The sequence below is a fragment of the Palaemon carinicauda genome, chromosome 1 (assembly GCF_036898095.1).
Source record: "Palaemon carinicauda isolate YSFRI2023 chromosome 1, ASM3689809v2, whole genome shotgun sequence".
Taxonomy (NCBI): Eukaryota; Metazoa; Arthropoda; class Malacostraca; order Decapoda; family Palaemonidae; genus Palaemon; species Palaemon carinicauda.
The window spans coordinates 199,517,394-199,543,152 of NC_090725.1; the positions used below are offsets into that span (position 1 = coordinate 199,517,394).

The 25,759-nt window shown below is 37.7% G+C and overlaps 1 protein-coding gene across 2 annotated transcripts in view; it reads right to left on the minus strand.

The window, feature by feature from the left end:
* Nucleotides 1–22,841: 22,841 nt before the first annotated feature.
* The window catches only part of LOC137643947 (zinc finger protein ZFP2-like), a 52,044-nt gene continuing 49,126 nt past the window's right edge, over nt 22,842–25,759 (minus strand). For both annotated transcript variants that reach the window (XM_068376729.1, XM_068376738.1), the window contains one exon: nt 22,842–25,115. In XM_068376729.1, the coding sequence (XP_068232830.1) occupies nt 23,550–24,992 (1,443 nt within the window). In that variant the 5' untranslated portion in view covers nt 24,993–25,115 and the 3' untranslated portion in view covers nt 22,842–23,549. The remainder of the gene's footprint in view (nt 25,116–25,759) is intronic.

Genomic DNA, 25,759 nt, shown 5'->3' on the forward strand with positions numbered 1-25,759 from the left:
AAAAGAGCTTTAGTAATGAGGTTTTTTTATTTTTTATGATGAAATACTGGTATGTAAAGTTTCCTAACCTCAATGTCCATGCCCATTCTAAACTTCATTTAAACCCTCTGCCATAATATAGATAATGCCAATATTATTACTTGCTAATTTGCAACCCTTTTTGGAAAAGCAGGATGCTATAAGCCCAAGGACTTCAATAGGAAAAAAATAGCTCAGTGGGGAAAGTAAGGAAATATATTAACTATATGAAAAGTGATGAAAAACATAAAACATCTTAAGATTAGTGACAACGTTAAAATATATATGTCATTTAAAGATTTTGAAGAGAAACTCATGTCAGCCTGTTCAACATAAAAACTTTCGCTGTAAATTTGAACTTCTAAAGTTCCATAGATTCAACTGCCCGATTAAGATGGTCATACCACAATCTGGTCACAGCTGGAATAAAACTGGAATATTTTGCAATATGGAGCCATATGATGGAGGAGTTATGGCAATTGTGATTCCCTTATTTATGGACCATGTAGCCTCCACATCTTGGAAAAGATTTTGATTATAAAAAAATTACACCTTTTATAAATCTAACGGTAAAAATCCTGGAATAAATTTTGCTAGGCATTTTTCGTTTTAAAAACTGATATTTTGACGTTAAGGAATGACATTACGGTCACCAACTCGTTAAAGATAATATCAAAGTAGGATAAAAATTACGGTCGCCTGTATTTTACTGAAATACGGCTGAGAACAGTAGCCTATATTTTTACCCAGAATTTCCGGTTAAAGTTACGGTTTTTTTTAAGTGTAGTTATAATCGGCAAAGTAACATTGACAATAAATAATGGTATTTTTAAATAAACAATTAGAGTTGGAGTTGTTATAGTATTTACTTGTCTTATGAGAAACGGAAGTTATCTTCCCCTCTTATTGATGATTAAATAAGAGCAAGACGTGACAACGAGAGGATAAAGACTCTCTCTCTCTCTCTCTCTCTCTCTCTCTCTCTCTCTCTCTCTCTCTCTCTCTCTCTCTCTCTCTCTCAAGAAGAATAACAACAACAAGAACAAGAAGAAGTAGGGGAAGAAGCAGAGAAGAAAAAGATGAAGAAGAAGAAGAAGAAGAGAACAGAAAAAAAAGAAGAAAAGAAGAAGAGAAAAAAAGAAGAAGAAGAGACGTAGTTTCGTTTTGTGTGTAGCATACCATCGATTGCCACTGGAGATGTTGAGAGCATCGATGATCTCCAAAAGCTGTATCGGTCCTTTATGCACTCTAAATAGGCATAACTCCCCCCCCCCCCTTCCTTTCCCTTCTCCCCCCCTCCCATTTCCCTCCACCCCTTCCTTTTTTTTTCCGAAGTTATGATGTCGTTTCTGAAGTTATTGAACTTGTTCTCGGAGAGTATTGTGGTTTTGTTTTATGTCGGATATGTGCAGTGGGTATTTTCAGTTATATATATATATATATATATATATATATATATATATATATATATATATATATATATTTATATTTGTGTGGTTATATAATGTACAGTATATACTGTATATACTGTATTATCTTATGTATGTTTTCATGTGTAAAGTGCACATATATATATATATATATATATATATATATATATATATATATATATATATATATATATATATATATATATATATATATATATATAAGTGTGTGTGTGTGTATGTATGGTGTGTGTTTATAACAAGGAAATATGTAGAGAAAGTAGAAGAAGTAGAGACAAGACGTCTAAAGTTGCAGGTCCTTTGCAACAACAATGAGGAGCTTCCATTATGGGGACAACTTCCCCTGTTCAGGGATCAATGAAAGTTTGATCCCTGGGCTCACACCATAGTCTCAAAAGGGCTAGGCTGGAAATAGAGACAGAAACCACCCCAGTTCAAGAGGTTCTTTCAACCCACAACCCCCTTTTTGGAGGATTACGTTCAGGACCTTCTCCGGAAGGGAGTCATCCGTTGCACAAAATCCATGAACTTTCAAGGGTGGCTATTCTGCGTGCCCAAGAAAGATTCAAACTCTCTTCGAACTATTCAGGACTTTTTCCAACTAAACAAATTCATTCTGAACAACAAGTTCCACATGCTGACTATCTCACAAATATGGACCCTACTACCCCAGGGGGCCTACACCGTCTCCATATATCTTACAGACGCCCATTGGCATCTTCCGATAGGTCGGAGCTTCTCCCCCAACCTGGGTTTCAGACTGGCAACAAAGGCCTACGTATTCAAAGCTATGCCCTTTGGGCTCAGCATAACTCCAAAGATTTTAACGAAACTAGTCGAGGCCATTTTCCAACAACGTCAGAACAGAGGCCTTCAGGTGATGGTGTACCTGGACGACTAGTTAGTCTGGGCTGCAACAAAGTCAGAATGTCTTCAAACAGCCCAAGAGGTCATGAACTTCCTACAATCTCTAGGTAAATCAACCTCGAGAAGTCAAGGCTATCTCCAGTTCAGAAATTCTAGTGGCTAGGACTTCACTGGAACCTACAGACACACACCCTCTCTCTACCACAAGGAAAGAGAAAGGATATCGCAAACTCGGTCAGGTGCCTACTTCGTTCAAAAGTACTCACCAGACAACAACAAGAAAGGGTCTTGGGGTCGTTACAGTTCGCTGCTGTGACGGACCCAATCCTGAAAGCAAGGCTCAAAGATGCCAACAGAGTCTGGAGAAGAAAGGCATCCAATGCTCGGAGAGATCTTCGCCATAAACCCCGGCCTTACTGCGGAAGCACCTCAAGCAGTGGTCCACTGCCGAGAGTCTTTCGAACGATATCCCTCTTCATTCACACGGACGCCTCACAACAAGATTGGGGGAGGACACTCCTCTTCCAAGAAAGTGCAGGGTCAGTGGTCGATTGCATTTCAGAAGTTTCTCATTAATGTTCTGGAGGCTATGGCAGTGTTTCTGACTCTGAAGACACTATGCCCAAAGGTAAAATCACACATCATATTGGTCATCAACAACAACACAATAGTGCGTTATGTCCACAGACAGGGCTCCAGATCTCCTCAGATGAACCATGTTATCCTAGCCAGTCTCTCTTTAGCGAAGAGGAGGAAATGGCATCTATCAGCAGTTCACCTCAAAGGGGTTCGCAATGTGATGAAGGACGCCCTGTCTAGATCCAAGCCTCAGGAAACCGAATGGTCTCTGGACATAAAATCATTCTGTTCCATTCTAGAGCAAGTCCCGGGACTGCAAATCGATCCCTTTGCAACGAGCTTCAACAAAAAACTTCCCGGATATGTAGCACCAAACTTGGACCTAAAAGCGACAGGAATGGATGCAATGTCTCTGGATTGGAACCAGTGGTCTCATCTACCTATTTCCTCCATTCAACCTCCTACTGAAAGTACAGAACAAACTGCTGACTTTCAAGAGAACAGCAGCTCTGGTGGCTCCCAACTGGCCCAAGAGCAATTGGTACCCTCTTGTTTTGAAACTCAAACACCTCCAGATCTCTCTACCATCTCCAGTGCTGTCCCAGGTTGTTCAACAGACAACTGTCTTCACTTCCTCTTGGATAACGAAAACCCTTCAACTAGTGATTTTCTCGCCCTCGTGGCTCAAAGAAAATTCAGAGTTGCAAGGAAAAGAATTGACTTCATAGAAGAGTACAAGCCCAACACCACAAAACGACAATATTTGTCTTCCTGGAAAAAAATGCATTGCGTTTGTGAAAAATCATCAGCCCTCTTCTACTTCTATGGACTTCTGTATTTCTTTCTTCATTTTATGACACAATCAAGGTATAGCCTCAACAACTATTGCCTCATGTAAGTCAGCACTAACTAGACCGATCACGTGTGCTATTGTTATCGAACTCAATAGCGAGCTATTCAATAAGATCCCAAAGCATTTTGCTAAACTAAAACCTAATGCTCCTCCCAAGGCTATTTCATGGTTGGTGGATAAAGTCTTGCACTTTGCCTCTTCAATAGATAACGCCTCTGCCTCTCTGAGGGATCTTACTCAAAAATCTATCTTTTTGCTTGCTATGGCTTTTGGTAGCGGAGTCAGTGAGATTGTAGCCCTTTCATGGGATGATAGCCACATTAAATTCTCAGATTCGCAAGAGGTAAACCTTTATCCAGATCCTGCATTCTTGGCATAAAACGAGCTTCCCACGAAAGGCTGGGGTCCTGGAAAATTGTTCCACTACAGCAGGACCCTTCTCTGTGCCCTGTAGAGAGCCTTAAAGCCTACCTTTCTACGAACCGGGACTTCAAAGGCAGTCAACATTTTAAAGGGGAGTCGACAGGATCTAACCTTTATCTGAAACAGCTAAGGTCCAAACTCACCTACTTCATCATAAGGGCTGACCCGGAAAGTATTCCAGCGGGTCATGACCCCTGAAAAGTTGCCTCTTCCTTAATTTTTTTCCAATCTATATCCTTTGCAGGCTTACAGGCTCACACAGGATGGAAATCTTCAAGAGTGATCTTCAAGCATTACTTACGTCAGTTGGAAGAGATTAAACACTTCGTGGTGGCGGCTGGTAGTGTGATTAAACCAGCTTCATAAGAGTTGTATACGTTGTATATGGACTCTTATAGACTGGATAGTTGGAACTTCTCAGTCTACATTGCGCAAGGGGACTCATATTTCTCTTTTCAATGTACTATCTAATATTATAAAGAGTCAAAGGTGATATTTTTACATGTATGTCATGAGTGTTACTATTTTATTACTCTGTTACATGATTTTGGGGTCGGAAAACTCCGGTTTTCTGTATATATCTACTGCATATGATTTTACAATTGATTACTGTTACATTTATGCATCTTTTATAAACAATAAAGGACTGCTGTTCCTTTTTGCATTTCCTTTCATTGGACCTACTGTACAAAATAAAAGTAGTGTACTCCAGTTTTTATACCCCCTTTTATAGACTTCGGTCTCTTCATCTTCTGGAGACAAAGATCTTCTCCACAGTGAGTGGGACTGTGACATTGAAATCTTTTGCTCCTACTTTTACAAACATATCGCTTGCTCCATAGCTTGGTGCCATAGTTACCAATGCTACAGGAAGTGTGATTATGTCTATGGGATATATAGGGTTAAAACTCTCCTGGCTATAACTGAGAATAATAATTCTCTGGTACACTTCCATCAGGATGACATGGGTCGAGCCCAAAAAACAGATTTTGACAAAGGAAAAATCTATTTTGGGTGATATAGCCATGTCCTCCTGATAGCCCGCCCATTACTTTCCATCCCTCCCAATTCTTAGTGTGGGACCTCATATCACACGATAACTACTCCTGGAATGGTTCAACAGGAAACATGTTAGTTGTAACACATTGAGATCAGGATTTGTAACTGCTCACTTGCCTATGCCCTTCCCTCTACCCTTATCCTTCAAAACAAGGTTAACTCTATTCGGGGAAGGATAGCCATGGCTTGTTATTAATACATCCTTGATTTATACACGATATCTCTCGGGATATTCGCTCCAGGGGTCAGAACTCCGTTGATACCACTAAGATGAAATTTCTCTGGTATTTCTCACAGAAATATTCCAAGTAGAAGCTACTAATGAGGAACTTTCATTAAGGAAGATATGGCTATCTCACCCAAAAATAGATTTTTTCTGTCAAAATCTGTTATATATATATATATATATATATATATATATATATATATATATATATATATATATATATGTATATATATATATATATATATATATATATATATATATATATATGTGTATATATATATATCTATACACACACACACACACACACACATATATATATATATATATATATATATATATATATATATATATATATATATATATATATATATATATACCCACACACACACACATATATATATATATATATATATATATATATATATATATATATATATATATATATATATCAACCACAATGACACTTAATACCGAATTATATCTTGGAAATATATATCCACTGGAGTTCATTTATGGTAATAGCTTCTGGCTGGGCAGATATTCGAAACCCTGCCCATTCAGCCGAAACCATGCCTGTGAGCACTCTACCAACTGACCTATCAAGAGAGATATAAGTTAATGACAAGACACCGTACATATTCCTGTCGAATTCATGAATCTGTTCATAGACTTAAAATAAACCCATCTTCACCATGATAGCTAAATTGATAGAGATGGGTTCATTTCAAGTGTATGAACAGATTCCTGAATTCCCCAGGAATATGTACAGTGACTTGTTATAAACTTATATCTCTCTAGATAGCTCAGTTGGTAGAGTCCTCGCAGGCATAGTTTTGGCTAAATAGGCAGGGGTTCGAATCTCTGCCAAGCCAGAAGCTATTACCATAAATGAATTCCAGTGGATATATATTCCCAAGATAGAATTTGGTATTAAATGCCATTCTGGTTGAAAGTTACAGTGATTGAAATCACGAGTGTTAGTATATATATATATATTTATATATATATATATATATATATATATATATATATATATATATATATATATATATATATACACACATATACATAATATATATATATATATATATATATATATATATATGTATATATATATATATAAATACATATATATACATATATCTATCTATCGATCTATATATATATATATATATATATATATATATATATATATATATCCTCCTACGCTTATTGACACAAAGGGCCTTGGTTAGATTTCGCCAGTCATCTTTATCTTGAGCTTTTAATTCAATACTTCCCCAGTCATCATCATATATGTAGGCCTGGGTCTTCCAACTCTTCTAGTCCCTTGTGGATCCCAGCTGAACTAATCTCTCGTGGGGAGTGCGAAAAGCATGGCCAAACCATCTCCATATACCCCTCATCATGATCTCATCCACATATGGCGCTCCAGTAATGTCTCTTATAGTTTCATTTCTAATCCTGTCTTGCCATTTAACTCCCAATATCCTTCTGAGGGCGTTCTCAAATCTACTAAATCTATTGTTTCATTGTCATACCAAGACACATGTTCGTTCAATAACACCAATCTCACTAAACTGATTTATAGTCTGATTTTTATATGTAATTTCAGGCAATTTGATTTCCAAATTCTACTTAACCTAGTCATTGTCTGATTTGCTTTTTTCAATCTTTTCCTAAACTCTAATTCTAAAGACCGTGCATTGGAGATCATAGTTCCTAAATATTTACATGAGTCTACCTCATTAATCTTTTCTCCTTCCAATGATATTTCATCTTCCATTGCATACTCCGTTCTCATACCATGTCTTTCTTCCATTGATCTTGAGCCCAACATTGTGTGATATTTCATGCATTCTGGTAGGCAAGCATTGTGAATCCTGTGGTGTTCTGCTAACAAGGACAGCATCATCAGCATACTCTAGGTCTGCTAAATTCCTATCACCAATCCAGTTCAATCTTTCTCCATCATCTCTGACTGTTCTATGCATTACAAAATCCATGAGGAGGACAAACAACATAAGCGACAAAACATTCCCTTGGAGTACTCCGCTGTTCACTGGAAATTCATTTGATAAGACTCCATTAACATTAACTTTGCATATATATATATATATATATATATATATATATATATATATATATATATATATATATATATATATATATTACTTAGTTATACAAGTAGAATCATTCTTATTCTAACATGGAAATCGATGTTAACAAAGACCTGCTATTCGAGAATTTTTTTGAATGATAATTTTTATAGATAATGAGTCACTCAATATATGCAATTTAATGTCTTTGAATCTTTTCTGAGTTACTAAATTTATTCAGTTTAATATCCTTTAATCTTTCCTGAAGTAAAAAATAGAAAAGTAAATTTCCGGCAGAAAAGTGGCTGCTATAGCCCACCGACACCCCCGCCCCCACCACCACTCCTACACCCATGAAAATATAAACCCTAAATTAAAATGTTAAGCATAGCAAGGAAGCAAGCATTTTTTATTATTAAATGAACAAAGGCATTTAAAGTTTTTAGACATCCCATAAGGGTGAAAAAGTGTTCGTGTTCAATGGCATATTACACCATAATGTTACTCTCCTAAGGTTATATGTGAAGTACTGATGCATACAGGAAAACCTGGGGAAAATATACTGCCAACTCTATTTTGGTAACGGTGGAGCTCATGCAGTTGCTCCTCTGCGTGTCTCAATTCTTTTATTTAGGACACTCACACCATGGTTAGAGTAAGTCCATATGATCAGGACTGGGCCTTAATCTTTCTCATTCCTGTTTTCCATTGGCTAAACTGATAATTTAGCTTTTTGATCCTGTGAAATTAAAATTCTGTATGGACCTTGATGCTTGAGTGTAGACCCAAAGGTATTTTTTCTTTGTTTTTTTATAAAGATCACTGATTTCTCAATTCTTGAAATACTATTGTCTGCAAGCTAGCAAGATGAGGTTCTTTTTGCGCATGATGGAGACTTGGTCATGATACTCCTTTAGGTAAATGTGTTTGTGGTAGCTCTAACCATGCTGATTACCACCTAATTTCCGTAACTCCCATATAGTCTAAAGTTTTTTAACATCTTTTGGCAAAAGGTCTAAATAGGTATGCTGAAGGTTAAAATCTGTTTCCTAGTTTGCATTTTGACTTGCATATGCCTTGGAGCATACACTTCCCTTCTTAAAATTTCCCGTGTAGTATAGAAGTTCCTTGATTGTCGTCAACAAATTTGTATGATTGGCCTTGATTTAAGTACTGCCTTTGACTTTATCAAAAGGCCCTGGTTTTAAAACTCAAACAGTTGGAAGTAGGTGCGTCTTTTCTTAGCATCATTATTGAATTTTTAAGTAATAGATTGCAAAGAATTTTTGTTGATGGGCACCATGGTGAATCCAGGAACGTGATATCTGGTGTTCCTTAGGGTAGTGTTCTTGTTCCATTACTTTTTATACTAAATACACGATTATTCGTTTGGCCTAGAAAAAACTTATCTTATATGCATATGATGCTACTCTCTATCTCAATTCCATTTCCCTAATGTCGATGTAGGGTTGTTGAAGCCCTTATTAGACATCATCCTAATATTAGTACATGGTGCAAATTATGGGATGAGTTTGAACCCTAACAAACCTTAAATTACAATTTTAAGTAGGTCGAGGTCAGTGTCTCCTCAACATTCACATTTCTGCATTGATAATGTTTACTTAACTACATACGCCTTTAAAATGTTAGGTGTAATTTTTATTGCAAATTGATTTTCGAGACATTTTCAGTCTGTTTCTTCTTTATTGCACAAAAAAATGGCTTATTGAAAAAGTCTTAAAAGATTTTTGGCCATCAATCTATCCTGAATAATCAAGTCTTTCATTCTAGATTGTTTTGAATATTGTTCTCCTGTCTAGTCTTGAGCTGCTGACTCTCATCTTAATTCATTGGACAAAAACTTGGTCTATTAAATTACTTATTACTGATCTTGATATTAATCTGTGGCACCATCATTCAGTTAGTTTTTTAAACATGTTGCATAAAATTTTTCATAATATTGACCATCCATTGCATTTAGTTCTTCCCATACTGTACCATCCTGTACGTAGCACTAGGTATGTAATTAATTCTGGCAGTCTTGCCTTCTCCATCATAAGGCTCAACACTACATAGTATTCTAGAAATTTTATTCCAGCTGTGACCAGATTGATGAATGATCTTCCTAATCAGGCAGTTGAATCAGTGGAACTTCAGAAGTTCAAACGTGCAGCAATGTTTTTATGTTGAAAAGGCTAACATAAATCTCTCTTCAATGTTTATATATGACGCATCTATTTTAAAGTTATTGATCTTATGTTTTCTTATATACTTTATTCATTACTTCTTATATATTTTGTCTATTTCCTTTCCTCACTGGGTTATTGTTCCCTGTTAGAGCCCTATGGCTTATAGCATCCTGCTTTTCCAATAAGGATTGTAGCTTAGCTGGTAATTATACATACATACATATACCAAGGCACCTCCCCTAATTTTGGGGGGTAGCCGACATCAAACAAATGAAAAAAGGGAACCTTCCCTCTCTACGTTCCTCCCAGCCTGACAAGGGACTCAACCGGGTTCCGCTGGTACTGCTAGGGTGCCACAGCCCACCCTCCCCCGTTATCCACCACAGATGAAGCTTCATAACGCTGAATCCCCTACTGATGCTACCTACGCCATCATTCAAGGTGACCGGAGGAGGCAGCAGGGCCTACTGGAACTGAGTCACAATCGCTCGCCATTCATTCCTATTTCTAGCACACTCTCTTGCCCCTCTTACATCTATTCCCCTATCACCCAGAGCTTTCTTCACTTCATCCATCCACACAAACCTTGGTCTTCCTCTTGTTCTTCTCCCATCAACTCTTGTATTTATCACCTTCTTTAGCAGACAGCCATTTTCCATTCTCTCAACATGGTCAAACCACCTCAACACATTCATATCCACTCTAGCTGCTAAATCATTTCTTACACCGATTCTCATCCTCACTACTCGTTCCTAACCCTATCTACTTGTGATACACCAGCCATAATCCTTAGACACTTCATCTCAAACATTCAATTTCTGTCTCTCCGTCACTTTCATTCCCCACAACTCACCCCTACATCACAGTTGGTACAATCACTTTCTCATACAGAACTCTCTTTACATTCATGCCCAACCCTCTATTCTTTACCATTCCCTTCACTGCCCCCAACACTTTGCATCTTTCATTCACTCTCTGATGTACATCTGCTTCCACTCCACCATTTGCAGCAAAAACAGACCCCAAGTACTTAAACTGATCCACCTCCTCAAGTAACTCTCCATTCATCATGACATTCAACCTTGCACCACCTTCCCTTCTCATACATCTCATAACCTTCCACTTACCAATATTAACTCTCAAATTCCTTCTCTCACATACCCTTCCAAATTCTGTCACTAATCGGCCAAGCTTCTCTTCCGAGTCTGCAACCAGTACAGTATCATCTGCAAACAACAACTGATTTACCTTCCATTCATGATCATTCTCGTCTGCCAGTTTCAATCCTCGTCCAAGCACACGAGCACGAGCATTCACCTTTCTCACCACTCCATCAACATACAAGTTAAACAACCATGGTGACATCACACATCCCTGTCTCAGCCCCACTCTCACCAGAAACCAATCGCTTACTTCATATCCTAACTTAACACATACTTTACTACCTTTGTAGAAACTTTTCACTGCTTGCAACAACCTTCCACAAATTCCATATAACCCTATCACATTCCACATTGCTTCCCTATCAACTCTATAATATGCTTTCTCCAGATCCATAAACGCAACATACACCTCCTTACGTTTTGCTAAATATTTCTCGCATATCTACCTAACTGTAAAAGTCTGATTCATACATCCCCTACCTCTTCTAAAACCACCCTGTACTTTTAAGATTGCATTCTCTGTTTTATCCTTAATCATATTAATCAGTACTCTACCATACACTTGCGCTTTACTTCCATATTTTTCTCTATATTTTTCATACTTCTCTATACTATCACTCTACAGCCATTCTTCAAATGCCCTCTTTTTCTCTTCCACTTTTACCTTCACTCCTTCATTCCACCATTCACTGCCCTTCCTCATGCTGCCTCTAACAAACTTCTTGCCACACAGAGCACTTGCAATCCCAACAAACTTTTCTGTTACAAACTTCCACTCCAACTCTAAATTACCAGTTTCTCTTACTTTCACTCTGTCATATGCCATTTTCAACCTTTCTTGATTTTCACTTTTTACCTCTGGTTTTATTAACTTTTCAACCCTCACTAACTCCCTTTTACATCCTCCCCCCCCCCCTTCTATTCCCCCACTCTTTTGCTACAACTAATTTTCCTTCCACCAAAAAATTATCAGACATACCTTTAGCCATACACCAAAACAAGTGCACGTCTTTCAATCTTCCAAACATTCTTTTAGTTATATTATCAACACATAATCCATTAACGCCCTTTCTACCACTCTTCCATTTGCCGCTCTTACCCATGTATACTTGTTTTTATCTTTCTTTTTGAAAGAGCTAGAACTTATCACCATCTCTTGCTCAACACACATATCTACCAGTCTCTCACCACTCTCATTTTCACATGGTACACCATACTTCCCAATGAAACCTTCTACCTCTCCAGCGCCCACTCTAGTATTTAACTCACCCATGACAACTACATGATTCCTTCAACCCAGTCCTTCTACACACCTAGTTAATTTATTCCAAAACGCATTCCGCTCTTCTTCACTTTTATCACAACCTGGCCCATAAGCACTAACAAAAGCCCAACATTCCCTACCCAACCTAACCCTTACCCACATTAACCTACTGTAGATGATATCTCCTTCCATTCCACTACTTTACCTGTCATCCATTCACTCAGCAATAAAGCCACACCCTCTCTTGCTCTTCCCCTTTCAATCCCAAACACTCTGCCAGTCACTTCACCAAACACCACTTCACCCTTCCCCTTTATCTTTGTCTCACACAAAGCCAATATATCCATCCTTCTATTCCTAAACATACTTCCAATCTCACATCTTTTACTCTCTATCGTACTACATCCACGCACATTCAGACACCCCAAAACTAGAGTGCGGGGAGCAGTCACTCCCCCCCACCAGCTCCACCTCTTCAACGTCTCACAGGAGTATATAATACAGGAGAGGGGGTTCCCAACCCCCTCGTCCCGTCCCTTTTAGTCACCTCTTACGACACACAGGAATACGTTGGCACTATTGTAATTGTTTTTATGACCCCGCGGCCACAGGGGACAATTATAAGCTGGCAATTATAATACTAATAATGCAAACAATACAATACATCCCACTGAAGGACTAACCTACTAAGACTGTTTATGAAGCACACCTACTTCTTTGCTGATGCTAAGGCTAGCAGGAAGACAGTCTTAAAGGTGAGATCCCTGTCACATAATTCTCTCTCGAGATTAGAAAAGCAGGCTTACCTGAGGACAAGGTTACTCTCATGAGAAGAGGTCCAAGCCCTTCAATCTAAACACCTGACTCAAGGTTGAGCAATAATCTTTCACAGCCATGACATACAGGAATTTCTCTCTGCAGAAGTTGACGATTAGAATCTGCAAAATGAGATACCACTAGGGTCAAAGCAGCCTGGGAACCATCATGGTTATCCTGAAACCCTGATGAAATTAACACTCAATTGATCACTCCGCGAATCTGGCTGAATAAGGGAAAGGAGTACACATCCAAATCGTACCATGGGTGCTAAAATGCATCCTCAAATGCCCCCCATAGGTCTTGAACTATGGAGCAAAATACTTGGAACTACCTGTTCCACAGGATGGCAAATAGGTCGATCACTAATGATCCCCACAGTGCGAAGAGTGTTTCTGCCATGCAAGGATGTAGGCACCACTCGTCCTTATAGCTTTCCCTTAGCAACTGAGCTGATCTGAGAGGATGTTCCTCCTACCAAGAATGTACCTTCCTGTTAACTCTACGATTCAGGGAACAGGCCAGGCATGCACCTACTTTATCAGTTGGTAGAGCAGCAATGAGACAATGCCTCTTTGCTTGTTGATATAAGCCACTATGTTTGTGACTCATTAGTACTAATAAGTGACCCATCACCCATTCTTGGAATGCTTGCAGGGCATGAAACACAGCCAGTAACTTTAGAACATAATGCTAATGCTGTTCATCCTATGTCCACATACCGAAAGAGACTAGGTCCTTAATTGTATGACATTCCCATTTTCCATTGGAAGAATTCTTGCTGCTGCCATATCAATCAGCATGTTCTCTGCCTCAGTGTGAGATTGGACATCTTCTCTTAACCACGATCCCTAGATGTTAACAAAATGTAAAGAGGCCATTTCAATCCTAAAGCAGCTGTGCCTCTGATGATGACAGAATTATCCAAACATCAAGATAGAGTACTTAAATAGACATATCCTGTATGAATGGGCTCAAGCTAACACCAGGGTGAACACTAGTGGAAACGCCTACACAGCGGTAGACAGTCCAAAGCACAGGGCCCTGAACTGGTACACTACCCTGTACGTACTCCCTCAAGGATGATGAGGCATACTTGATGGGGACCGAGGGCCAGGTACTGAATTTCGAAATACTTGTCTCTCAATTTCACAGAAAGCATGTACCCATTCAGTAGTCTTCTTTCCTGGGGGAAGACAGCAGGAAACAAATTTCAAACCTGAACACGCGTTGACGAAAACAACCCGTTCAGTGTTGAAAGACCGATAACTGACCTCCATCCCCCAGTTAACTTATCCATAAGGAAGAACTGACTATAGAAGCTTGGAGACAGGCTGTCTACAACTTTCAGTGCCTTTACCCACATCCTGTAAAACCTATAATGGTAGTCAGAAACCTTCCCAAAGGAGAACCACTAACCACAGTTCAGCCTTGTGTAACTACCACTTTGCCTATTGGTATGACTAGCATCCCCTCACTTATTACACCTGGAGAGAAGTCTACCTTCCTCAGTATTTCTCTCCCTTCTTTTTCCTCTTGTTACACTTCCTGAACTACACCTGGAAGAGGTCCTGAAAGGGAGGAGCAGTATCTGATTCCCTTTGAGAGGAATAAATTGCTGAAATTCCCTACTGGGGTCATGAAACAGCATGGTGGATGAAAGTCCCAGCTATTAGTCTTGCAGTGCTCCACCACTGGCTCTAACAACACTTTGGAGGCAGTGAAAAGGAATTTGTCATCGATCCATTCTGTCAAGCAGTGCTACTCTCTATATCAACTGGTTGTGTGATGTTCCTTCTCCTCAAAACAAAGTTGGCCCACAGGGCTGCTGTCTGGTGAGAAAGGCGCGAGTAATCACTTATTAACCAACAATACTTCCTAGAGAGAGACACATAGTGGTGAATTCCTTAGTCAGGGTGGCCTCTTGGTAACGTCCTTGCCTGGTGATCGCCAGACTAAGGTTCGAGTCCCGCTCAAACTCGTTAGATCCTTTGGTCGTTGCAACCTGACTATCCTTGTAAGCTAAGGAAGAGGGGTTTGAGAGAGCCTATAAGTCTATCTGCTGAGTCATCAGCAGCCACTGCCTGGCCCTTGTTGGTCCTAGCTTGGATGGAGAGGGGGCTTGGGTTCTGATCATATGTATACAGTATACTGTCAGTCTCTAGGGCACTGTCCTGCTTGATAGGGCAATGTCATGTCACTGTCCTTTGCTGCTGCCATTCATGAGAGGCCTTTAAACCTTAAAAAGGATAAACCTTCCGTCTTGATTCGATCCATGCAGACTTACAGGTCCGCTCACTAGCTGCCAAAATTGGAGTTCTCCACCTCCGAGGGCAAAGCACCACCCTGTTCCTCAGGATTATGAAACTCGCAATGTGCTTCATCCTTCCAGGAAGCAATGAAGACTCAGCAGCCCATCCTATAGATTGATCTTGTCTTCTGGAATACAACTGGGTAGGTATGAGACTCAAGCCAGAAATGCAATCCTGAAAACCATTCAAAACTGAATAATCTTCTGTATAAGGTTTTGTGTTTGCATAATGAGAAGTGGTGTATAACAAAACTAATCTAATTCAAGGAATACTTCATTAATTACCTATAACCTTTATAAAGATACATTTTTGACAAATATTTGATAGTATATGTGGTTTAAAATAAGGATTAGGCAAATCACTAGTTATATTTTAAGATTTTTTTTACAAATATTAGATAGTATATGTCGTTTAAAACATGGTTTAAGTGAACCATTAGTTATCACAAATTTGAAGCTAATTTGTAATTTTTCCTACCTTTACAAACATGAGTCCTTTACAAGGGATAGATTAACGGCAAAGCTGGAGTATACTACTATTAACTTTTACAACTAGGTGTAAACAGGAGGCCAGTAGTTACCAGCCAGTGCTTGCTCACTGAGCACTCATTCTGGTTGCAGCTGGTAAAGTATGAGTAAGGGACTCAGGTTTATATAGTTAAGAAAAATACAAATTATCTTCAAATTTGACACTTGAAGTTCTGGCCCATACTGTATACAAACCTTCATCCTTTACAAAGGAGACTTATCCTTGAGTAAAGGGAAATCCATATTCCAACTGGATGGGTACCTATCCCAGGCTACCAAAACTTGGACCATTGTAAGTTGAGGAGAGTTAAGATTCTTTACAGCTTGTGCACTGGGGTTTGGCCGCACCATCGTATCTACGATACATGTAATACAGGATGCAGAGCAAAACCTCTCTGTGTAGTAATAATGAGGCATGCATATATTAATGGGTTTGCCTTAGTCAATAAGGCTTAGTGTAGGCTAAAGGGCGAGGCGATTGCAAGGTAACTCGCCTGTTCCTAATCTCTCACAGGCTGAGTGCCCGTCTGTGAGGGGCTTGAGGGTGTGGCATACACCGTATACTGCAGGCTCATGAAAAGAGATATTGTCCAGTGAGGACAGCACAGTAAGTCCATACTCACGAGCCTGCGCATCCCAGAGGAAGGGAGTGGAAGGCATGCTAATATTAAGCATGTCTCTTCCCTCAGTGGGGAGAGCGCGCTAAGGAAAGTACACGCAAGTCCAAGGGATCATATGAAGTTTTGTCACTTGTTGAGCACTTGAGTTTAAGCATACTCCACGTTTACTAATATCAAGCGTATCAGGAGCACGCTATTATTATTATTAATTATTATCATTATTAATTATTAATTATTATTGTTACTGTTGTTGTTATTATTATTATTATTATTATTATTATTTATTATTATTATTATTATTATAATTATTACAACTAGGATATACCTCTATTTGGGAAAGCAAGATACTATAAGCCTAAGGGCTCTAACAGTGAAAAATAAGAGGGTGAGGAAAGGAAATAAGGAAATAAATAAACTACAAGAAAAAAATAAACAGCCAAAATAAAATATTTCAAGAGCAGTAACAATATTAAATTAGATTCTTCACATATAACCTACAGTATGAAAACTTTCAAAAGAACAAGAGGAAGAGAAATAAGATAGAACAGAATGTCCGAGTGTACCCTTAAGCAAGTGAACTCTAATCCAAGACAGTGGAATGCCATGGTACAGAGGCTATGGCACTACCCAAGGCCAGATAACAATAGTTTAATTTTGGAGTGTCCTTCTCCTAGAAGAGCTGCTTACTATAGCTAAAGAGTCTCTTCTACCCTTACCAAGAGGAATATAACAACTGAACATTTGCATTGCAGTAGTTAATTTCTTGAACAAAGAACTGATTGGTCATTTCAGTGGTGTATAGTGTTTGGGAACGGAGGGGAATGTGGTAAGAATAGGCCAGACTACTGTATTCCGTGCATGTGTAGCAAGAGACAAAATGAGCTGTAACCAGAGAGAGGGATCCAATGTAATACTGGATAAGATCTGGCACGCAGGGTTTCCAATCCCGTCGGAATAGGTTGTGCGAACGAAGTATCACGTTCATGGGTAAGTGATGATTCAAAGTACAATTTGGAAAGGAGAGCTGTTCCCCGCAATATCATCTTATTCTGAGCTTGTAAGGGGGAAGGACAATTGGGAAGACTGTCTCAAGGGCACTGTCATAAAGCACTGAAGATTATTCCGATTTCAAGTTAATAAATTCAAAAGATAAAGAAAATTTCATAGTAAAGTTTGTTTAACTGTAGACAAGTAAACAATCACAAAAATTTTTTTTAATAAAAGTAATTAAAAGCTAAGAAATTCCACCCAGTGGTAGAACATCTGTTCTTACGGTTGCAATAAGAATGAGTGCTCAGTGAGTAAGCGGGGTTTGCGGACTCCCCACTCCCGGCCGACTGTTCACACCTAATTACAAAAGTTTAATATCCGCCAAGGTCTATATATACCAGGTCAGCCAAAGCGCAGCTTAAGCTGTGAATCACCCATACTGTGACGTCAAGCTTCCCCGTCTCACACACGTGGGTAAACAAAACAAAGGACCGTTGCCTTAGTTAGCTACCTATAGAGGTAACCTAAACAATAGGAGACGCTGTGTCCATTATCATTTTATTCATTCATTCATTCCGTCACTAATAATGCCAAGTAACTGCGCAGTATTTGGCTGTTATAATAGACATGATAAAACTAAAAGCTCAAACATAAAATACCATTGCTTTCCAAAAGAAAAACCATACATAGACCAGTGGATACATGCATGTTGCCGTGCAGACAGAATTAACGTTGTGAATGCTACTGTTTGCTCGATTCATTTTAAACCAGGCGATTACAAAGATGACATGAAGTCTAGGTTACTAGGTACTTACACAAAGACTAAATAAAGATTGCCTTGAACATTTCTTTGGGTGTATAAGGCAAATGGATGGGCACTATGATCATCCTCATGCTGTGAACTTTAAATTTCGGCTAAAAAAAAAGGTTACTAGGAAAGGAAATTAAAGTATTAAGTGAAAAGTGTAATATCACCACTGTTAAAAAATCTCATGAATCAACCAAAGACTATGAATCTATCACGAAAGAAAGGGACTTAGCCTTGGAAATATGCCTAACAACGCAGATATTCAGAAATTTAGATTTTGATTTAGAGAAAGATGCTTTAGACGAGGAAGAAGACCTTTTGAGAACAAATAAAGAAATAAAGAAAGATATTGGGGGAGTAATTGAGGAAGAAGCTCTCTCTTCAATACATTGGTGGATATATTGTCAAAAAATTTTGTGTAAAATATCCTGAGTTAGGAAATAAGACTGAAGAAGTGCTAAGGAATAATACTTGGATAGCATGTGTTAATCGGGGGGGAAATGCATGCACCTTTTAGTCAGTTTTTTCACAGTTGTTAATAATGCGGGAGATTTCTAATGCTGTAAACGGGGAAGCTCTCATGGAGGGAATAAATTGTTTTAAAAAGCTTTATTTAGAATTAAAAGTCTGGTATTGAAGTTCCTGATGATGTTATTGCTTTTTTTTTTTTTTTTTTAAGATATCGGTATATCTTCGAATGCGATATCTTAATAATTTGATAAAGTATATAAGACCTCAAGGACAACCATGCAGGGAGGCCCTAAGAAAAAAAATTAAAGTTGAAACCTAATGAAATATTTTCCAAAGGTAAAATGTTGTTTTATTTACATTGACTGTGTGAGAGATCTACGTTCTTAATGGGTCTCTCCAACACTAAGCCCCTTCAGATGACGTAGGTGCGCAGAAGAGGCTTAAAATCGGTACGCTGTCTGGCTGACCTGGTATATCTGGACCGTGATATCCGCATACTCAAGCTTCGCTGATAATCTATCCTATGTAAATGACGATGGTTTGTATTTGTGAAAAAAAAAATTATACTGTACAGTCAAATGCAATAGTCCTGTCGTCTCCAGTCCCCCTCTGTCACCCCCAATACCTATAGATTCCAGAACTTCAAGTGTAGAAAAGTTTGGTAGTTATGAGGGAGGACAACGGGCGAGAGGGGGCGACGGACTGGGGGAGGATGCAAGGAAGGGGCGGGGGAAGTATGACTTGTTAGAGCTGTAAGGCGTCTGATGGCAGGGGAAGCACAAAACCTTATGTATAAACTTAAATGCCATATAATATCACACGATCTGATCCCAGTTTTATGATTATGAGGATTCTAATTCATATTTTCTGTTATTTTCTATACCATTCTAGCGAACAACTCGTTGACAAAAAGGATCGATGATTAGTTTGGCATTTATTATGTCCTGAATGAAAAATCTTACGTAAACATATGCTAGGAGTCTCTCTCTCTCTCTCTCTCTCTCTCTCTCTCTCTCTCTCTCTATATATATATATATATATATATATATATATATATATATATATATATATATATATATATATATGTGTGTGTGTGTGTGTGTGTGTGTGTGCGCATGGGTGTGTGTATCGAAAGTGTGATTCTAAAGGCGGGGAAGGAGACATTTTGTTTGAAAGTAATTCACTATCAACTCATCAGTGTCGTAATATTTTCAGCAATGATTCCAAATTATAATTACGTTGTATAGACCTGCTTGTTGTTATTCCACATAACATTCTAACAGAAAAGTTATTGCCTAAAATACTGAACTTTGGTATATTTTGGAAATTTTGTCCAGACTGAATAACCTTACTTATACCATTTCACGAGTCCAATAACAACTCATTTTCCTTAGATAGCATATCTGCAATTGGGTTGAAACAATTTACCATATATGAACAAGTATTTCAGAAAACACTGGTGTTTGTGTGAGCAGTTAATCCTCAGAGAGCAACTACAAATCATCTTCATATTACTTTATATCCTCCCATAGCTTACATTACGTAAGGTTCGTTTAGGTGCATTTATGGCTTTTCTTGGTCTCGTTAAGTGTTTTTTTTTCTAAAGAGGCGGTTTACATTTAGTTGTGAAATATTATGCTACCCCAAATAAGTTCTACTGCATTTTGTAGATCTAAAAAGACAAATCACTTAATGCTTATCCCCGCTGAATAAGCTCTGGTTCCTGCTGTTATTTCAAGGTTAATAAGCAATCATATTCAGTTAGTATTAAAGGTGTTTGATAAGAGACATCATAATTTCATTGTTGTGTTTATTTAGATTATGATAAGACCCCAGGAGAATAGTGTAAAAACTAGAATACAGTGACTAAATGCAGTTGATTAGCTTACTGAATATATATATTTGCTAAAAAGTAAAGAAAAAGTTTCATTATTTTAATTCTAATCCAAGAATCTTTCATATATACAATGTAAACTAAACGCTCCTTAGTTTGATGTTCATCCACCATTAGTGTCTACAACTTCATTTAGACATGCATGCATACTCCTCACAAGATTCTTGCATAGGGTAGAGTGAAGTTTTGACACCCAAAATTCAAACGCTCTTGTTTAGATGGCTTAGCACGTTCGTTGCTCTCCCACTTCCCAATAACGAACCATTTTCGCCCATAGGTTCTCTATGGGGTTGAGGTCGCACGCCTTTTAGGTAGACAGGTTATTACTTAGATTTCTGGGTGATGCTCTAACCAAGCTCTAGTTACTGTGTCGGTATGGGTGGGGCTATTATCGTGCACTAGAACGATTGAGTGTAGATTGGGAATGGCCATGGCTCTCACTGTGGGAAGCAGGGCATCCACATAATCATTGCCAGTGAACCTTCCAAATATTCATCCAACTCCACAAATTAATACGAACTCTTCCATTCTTAGCTCTCTTCTGAATATTTGTCTAGTCATAGCGGGTATTCCGTCACCTCCAGCAATGCCTTGTTCGTGCTTCCACTGATGTAAAATGTTTTTCCTCTGTAAAGATGACATTTTTCCAAAACGAGTGATCACCGTCGAGATGATATAAAGAAAATCCAAGGTGACATTCCCAGTGTTTTTATGTCAATTTTTCTTTATTGGTCAGTAACTGATTATGAAAACCATCCTCATAGACTCGCCATCTTGATAATTGACTGCTCACACACACACTATGGTCCCTGAAATACCTTTTCATATATGCTGAATTGTTCATACCAGTTGTAGATATTCTATCTAAGGGAAGTGAGTTGTTATTGGACTTGTGAATTGGTATAAGTAAGGTTTTCAGTCTGGATAAAATTCCCAAACTATACCAAATTTTTATTTTAGGCAAAAGCTTTTCTATTAGAATGTTATATCAAATAACAACAAGTGGGTCTATACAACATAATTATGAATTTGAATCACTGCCGAGAATATTATACTGATTAATCGATGGTGAATGGTACTTTCAAACAAAACGCCTCGATCCCCGCAACCGCTCTAAAAACCTACTCTGCCATATCCCGCACACACACACACACACACACACACACACACACACACACACACACACACATATATATATATATATATATATATATATATATATATATTTACATATTTATATATATAAAGTATATATATATATATATATATATATATATATATATATATATATATATATATATATATATATATATACATATATATATATATATATATATATATATATATATATATATATATATCACAAGCACACGTGATTTCAATCAATATATATATATATATATATATATATATATATATATATATATATATATATATATATATATATATATATATCACAAGCACACGTGATTTCAATCAAAGTAAATATAAGCACACGTGATTTCAATCAATGTAAATATATATATATATATATATATATATATATATATATATATATATATATATATATATATATATATATATATCACAAGCACACGTGATTTCAATCAATGTATATATATATATATATATATATATATATATATATATATATATATATATATATATATATATATATATATATATATATATATATATATATATATATATATATATATACAGAGAGAGAGAGAGAGAGAGAGAGAGAGAGAGAGAGAGAGAGAGAGAGAGAGAGATACTCCTAGCTTGTGTTTAGAGAGATTTTTCAGTCGAGACAATATACAATGTCAAACTAAACATCGATAATTTTTTGTAAAAAAGTTGTTCCCGAGAATGGTATAGCAAATATAGCATCAAATATACAATATAATTGTAAGTAAAATAATATTATAATGATATAATTAGGAACCATGAAATTATATTGAATTTACGTTCATAAAAATATTTTTTTGAGATTCCCCAGTCATCACACACCTCACAGGTCTAACAAGTAGTACTTCCCCCATCTTGGTCCCCCCCCCCCCGACCAGCATCCTGCTTCTGCCTGCCCCCCCCCCCCCCCCCCGCCCAGCATCCTGCTTCTGCCTCCCCCCCCCCCCCATATCAACCAAACTCTTCTACACCTGAAATTCTGGAATCTATAGATATTGGGGGTGACAGAGGGGGACTGGAGACGACAGGACTATTGCATTTGACTACTGTACATTATATACAAATGGAATCTAGTTCACGTAATTGGAGCATGTACTGAAATATACAATAATTAGGAGTTTTAATGCTCAATCTCATGTAATTCTCAACCTCCCTCAGTTTAATTATTTGATAAATACAATCTTGCAAATCAAGTAATTTTGGTATAGGCTATGAGAATTATTCCAAGTCACAAAACATGAAACTAAATATTGTTTCTTGTTTGAGAATTTAAACGCTCATTTTAGCTGGGTACGATTAAATCTTTAGTTGATGAATACAAAGTAATGTTTTCCTAATTTCCAAACACTAAATAAAGTAATTTTGTGACCTTTGAATGCACCATTGTTCATATAATACTGTATACTGTTCAGTACTCAAAAATGCAATATTGATCTTGCTGCTCTGTTATACTGAAATGAGATTTACTGTAATATCTTTATACAAAACTCGCACACCAAGCAATATCATGCATGTGTATAACCAAGATAATATTTAAACTTTTGAAGGCATCGTTGTTCAAATAATATATTGTACAGTAATCTAAAACACAATACAGTATTAATCTTGCCGCTTTGTAATACTGAAACAAGATTTGCTGTAATATCTTTATACACAACTGCACTCCCGGCAATATCATGCGTCTGTATAACCAAGATAAGATTTAACCACCCTTATTATTTCTACTGCATATCTACATTGAAATATTTACATTTATGTCAGAAAGCGTAGATTCCTCAACTTTTACTTCAGCCAATGAGATATCTGCACGTTCAGACTCTCTTTTAATGAAATCTGATGAAATTTCTGACTGATCAAGCCTCATTAAATTAGTTCCACAAGAAGTCTGTGATGAATAATCTTCCAGGTCATTACTTTCACATAGCGATTTTTTAACTAGAGACACATCAGAATGGTACTGCAATGCTGTATCAGCATCAGGAATACTGCTTTCAGTAAAAATGTTTTCAATTTCTTCTGGAATCAAATTATCATAACCTCTGCTACCACTGGTGCAGGCATTCCTTTGAGGAACAGGCCCTATACCATTATGGCGTCTCATGTGTTTATTGAGATGATTTTTCTGAATAAACTTTGAACCACAAACTTCACATTCAAATGGCCGTTCACCTGTGTGCTGTCTCGTATGTCTTGTAAGTTTTCCATTTTCAGTAAAAGTTTTACCACAAATCTTACAAGCAAATGGCCGCTCACCTGTATGTTTTCTCATGTGGGTTTTAAGCTTCCCTTTTTCAGCATAGCATCTACCACACACATCACAAGCAAATGGCAGCTCACCAGTATGCTGTCTTTTATGTAGTTTCAGATTGTCTTTACGAGTAAAACTACGGTTACATACATCACATATGAATGGTCTCTCACCGGTGTGTAGTCTCATATGTATATTTAGAATACCTTTTCTCGTAAAATCTTTATCACAAAACTCACATGAATAAGGCCGCTCCCCTGTATGTTTTCTTAAGTGCTGTTTAAGGTTACACCTCTCAACAAATCCCTTACCACATACTTCACACATGAATGGTCGTTCCTCTTTGTGATGTTTCCTGTGAGTAGTTAAATGTCCATGTTCTATAAAAGTCTTTCCACACAACTCGCATATATATGGGCGTTCCTTTGTGTGACATCTAATGTGTTTGTTGAGATGTTCTTTTTGTGGAAAACTCTTACCACATATTTCACATGCATATGGCCTCTCACCTGTGTGTTTTCTGATATGGATATTCAGGTTTCCTCTTCCCACGAAAGTCTTACCACAAACTTCACAAGAATAAGGCCTCTCTCCTGTGTGATACATCATGTGCACTCTTAGATTTGATCTTTCAGTAAACCCTTTACCACATACCTCACAAGGGTAAGGCTTTTCTCGTGTGTGTTTTTCCCTATGCTTAAAGAGCATTTCTTCTTGGGCAAAAGTTTTACGGCATCGTTCACAAGAAAAAGGTCGATCACATACTTGCAATTTTGTATGTCTGTTGAGATTTCCTTTATGAGCAAAGTGTTTGCCACATAATTTGCAATAGTATGGCCTAACAGCAGTGCATTGTTTTTTATCTACACTCACATGGTCCTTCTTAAAATCTTTGACACAGAGTTCATCAGTACAGGGGTGCTCCATTGAAACCCGTCTTATTCAACTACAAGTGTTTCCTCAGAAATTTTGGCTTTCCTTAGATATTGTGGCCAGTTTCACAAAAAGTTCTCAAACAGAATTGCTTTCCTTAGGATAACTCCAACCAACCTGGAAAAAAATATTCAGAACAGCATTATCACCAGAGTATAAAAGTAATAAAAAATTTAAAAATTTAAAAGTCATTTGTATTTTTCCTAGTCAAAGAAACCCGAGTCCTTTAATTAGGAAGATTACAGTACTTTGGCACGAGCTGGAATCGATCATTGAAATGGATAATGAGCAGTTATCTGACTGGAGAAGTTGGGGAGTGCAGGGTGAGGAGTCCTGACAAAGTCGGCTCATAACTCGCTTTTGATACTTAGGTCCAGGACTTAGAGGGATGGTTTGATGAGGGTAGTTAGATTAAAGGTCTCAGGTTTGTATGGCTAGGAATAATACAAATTAAAACGGATTTTTACGAAGGAAAAATCTATTTTTGGGCGAGATAGCCATGTCGTCCTGATAGAAGGTCCCTCCAGCAGCTTCCTACTGTATAATATTTCTGTGAGTGACAGTACAAGAGAATAACTGTCAGGTATCACAGGGTTCTAACCCCCGGAACGACTATCCTAAGATATTTATAATCAGGGACATAGATATTTGCACCCCTGACAGGCTTAACCCAGTCTAGGAGTCTAGGAATCTAGGGAGAAGGATAGGTGGGGAGCCATTACATATACTCTCCCCTCATGGTACTGTTCGTCACTGATGAC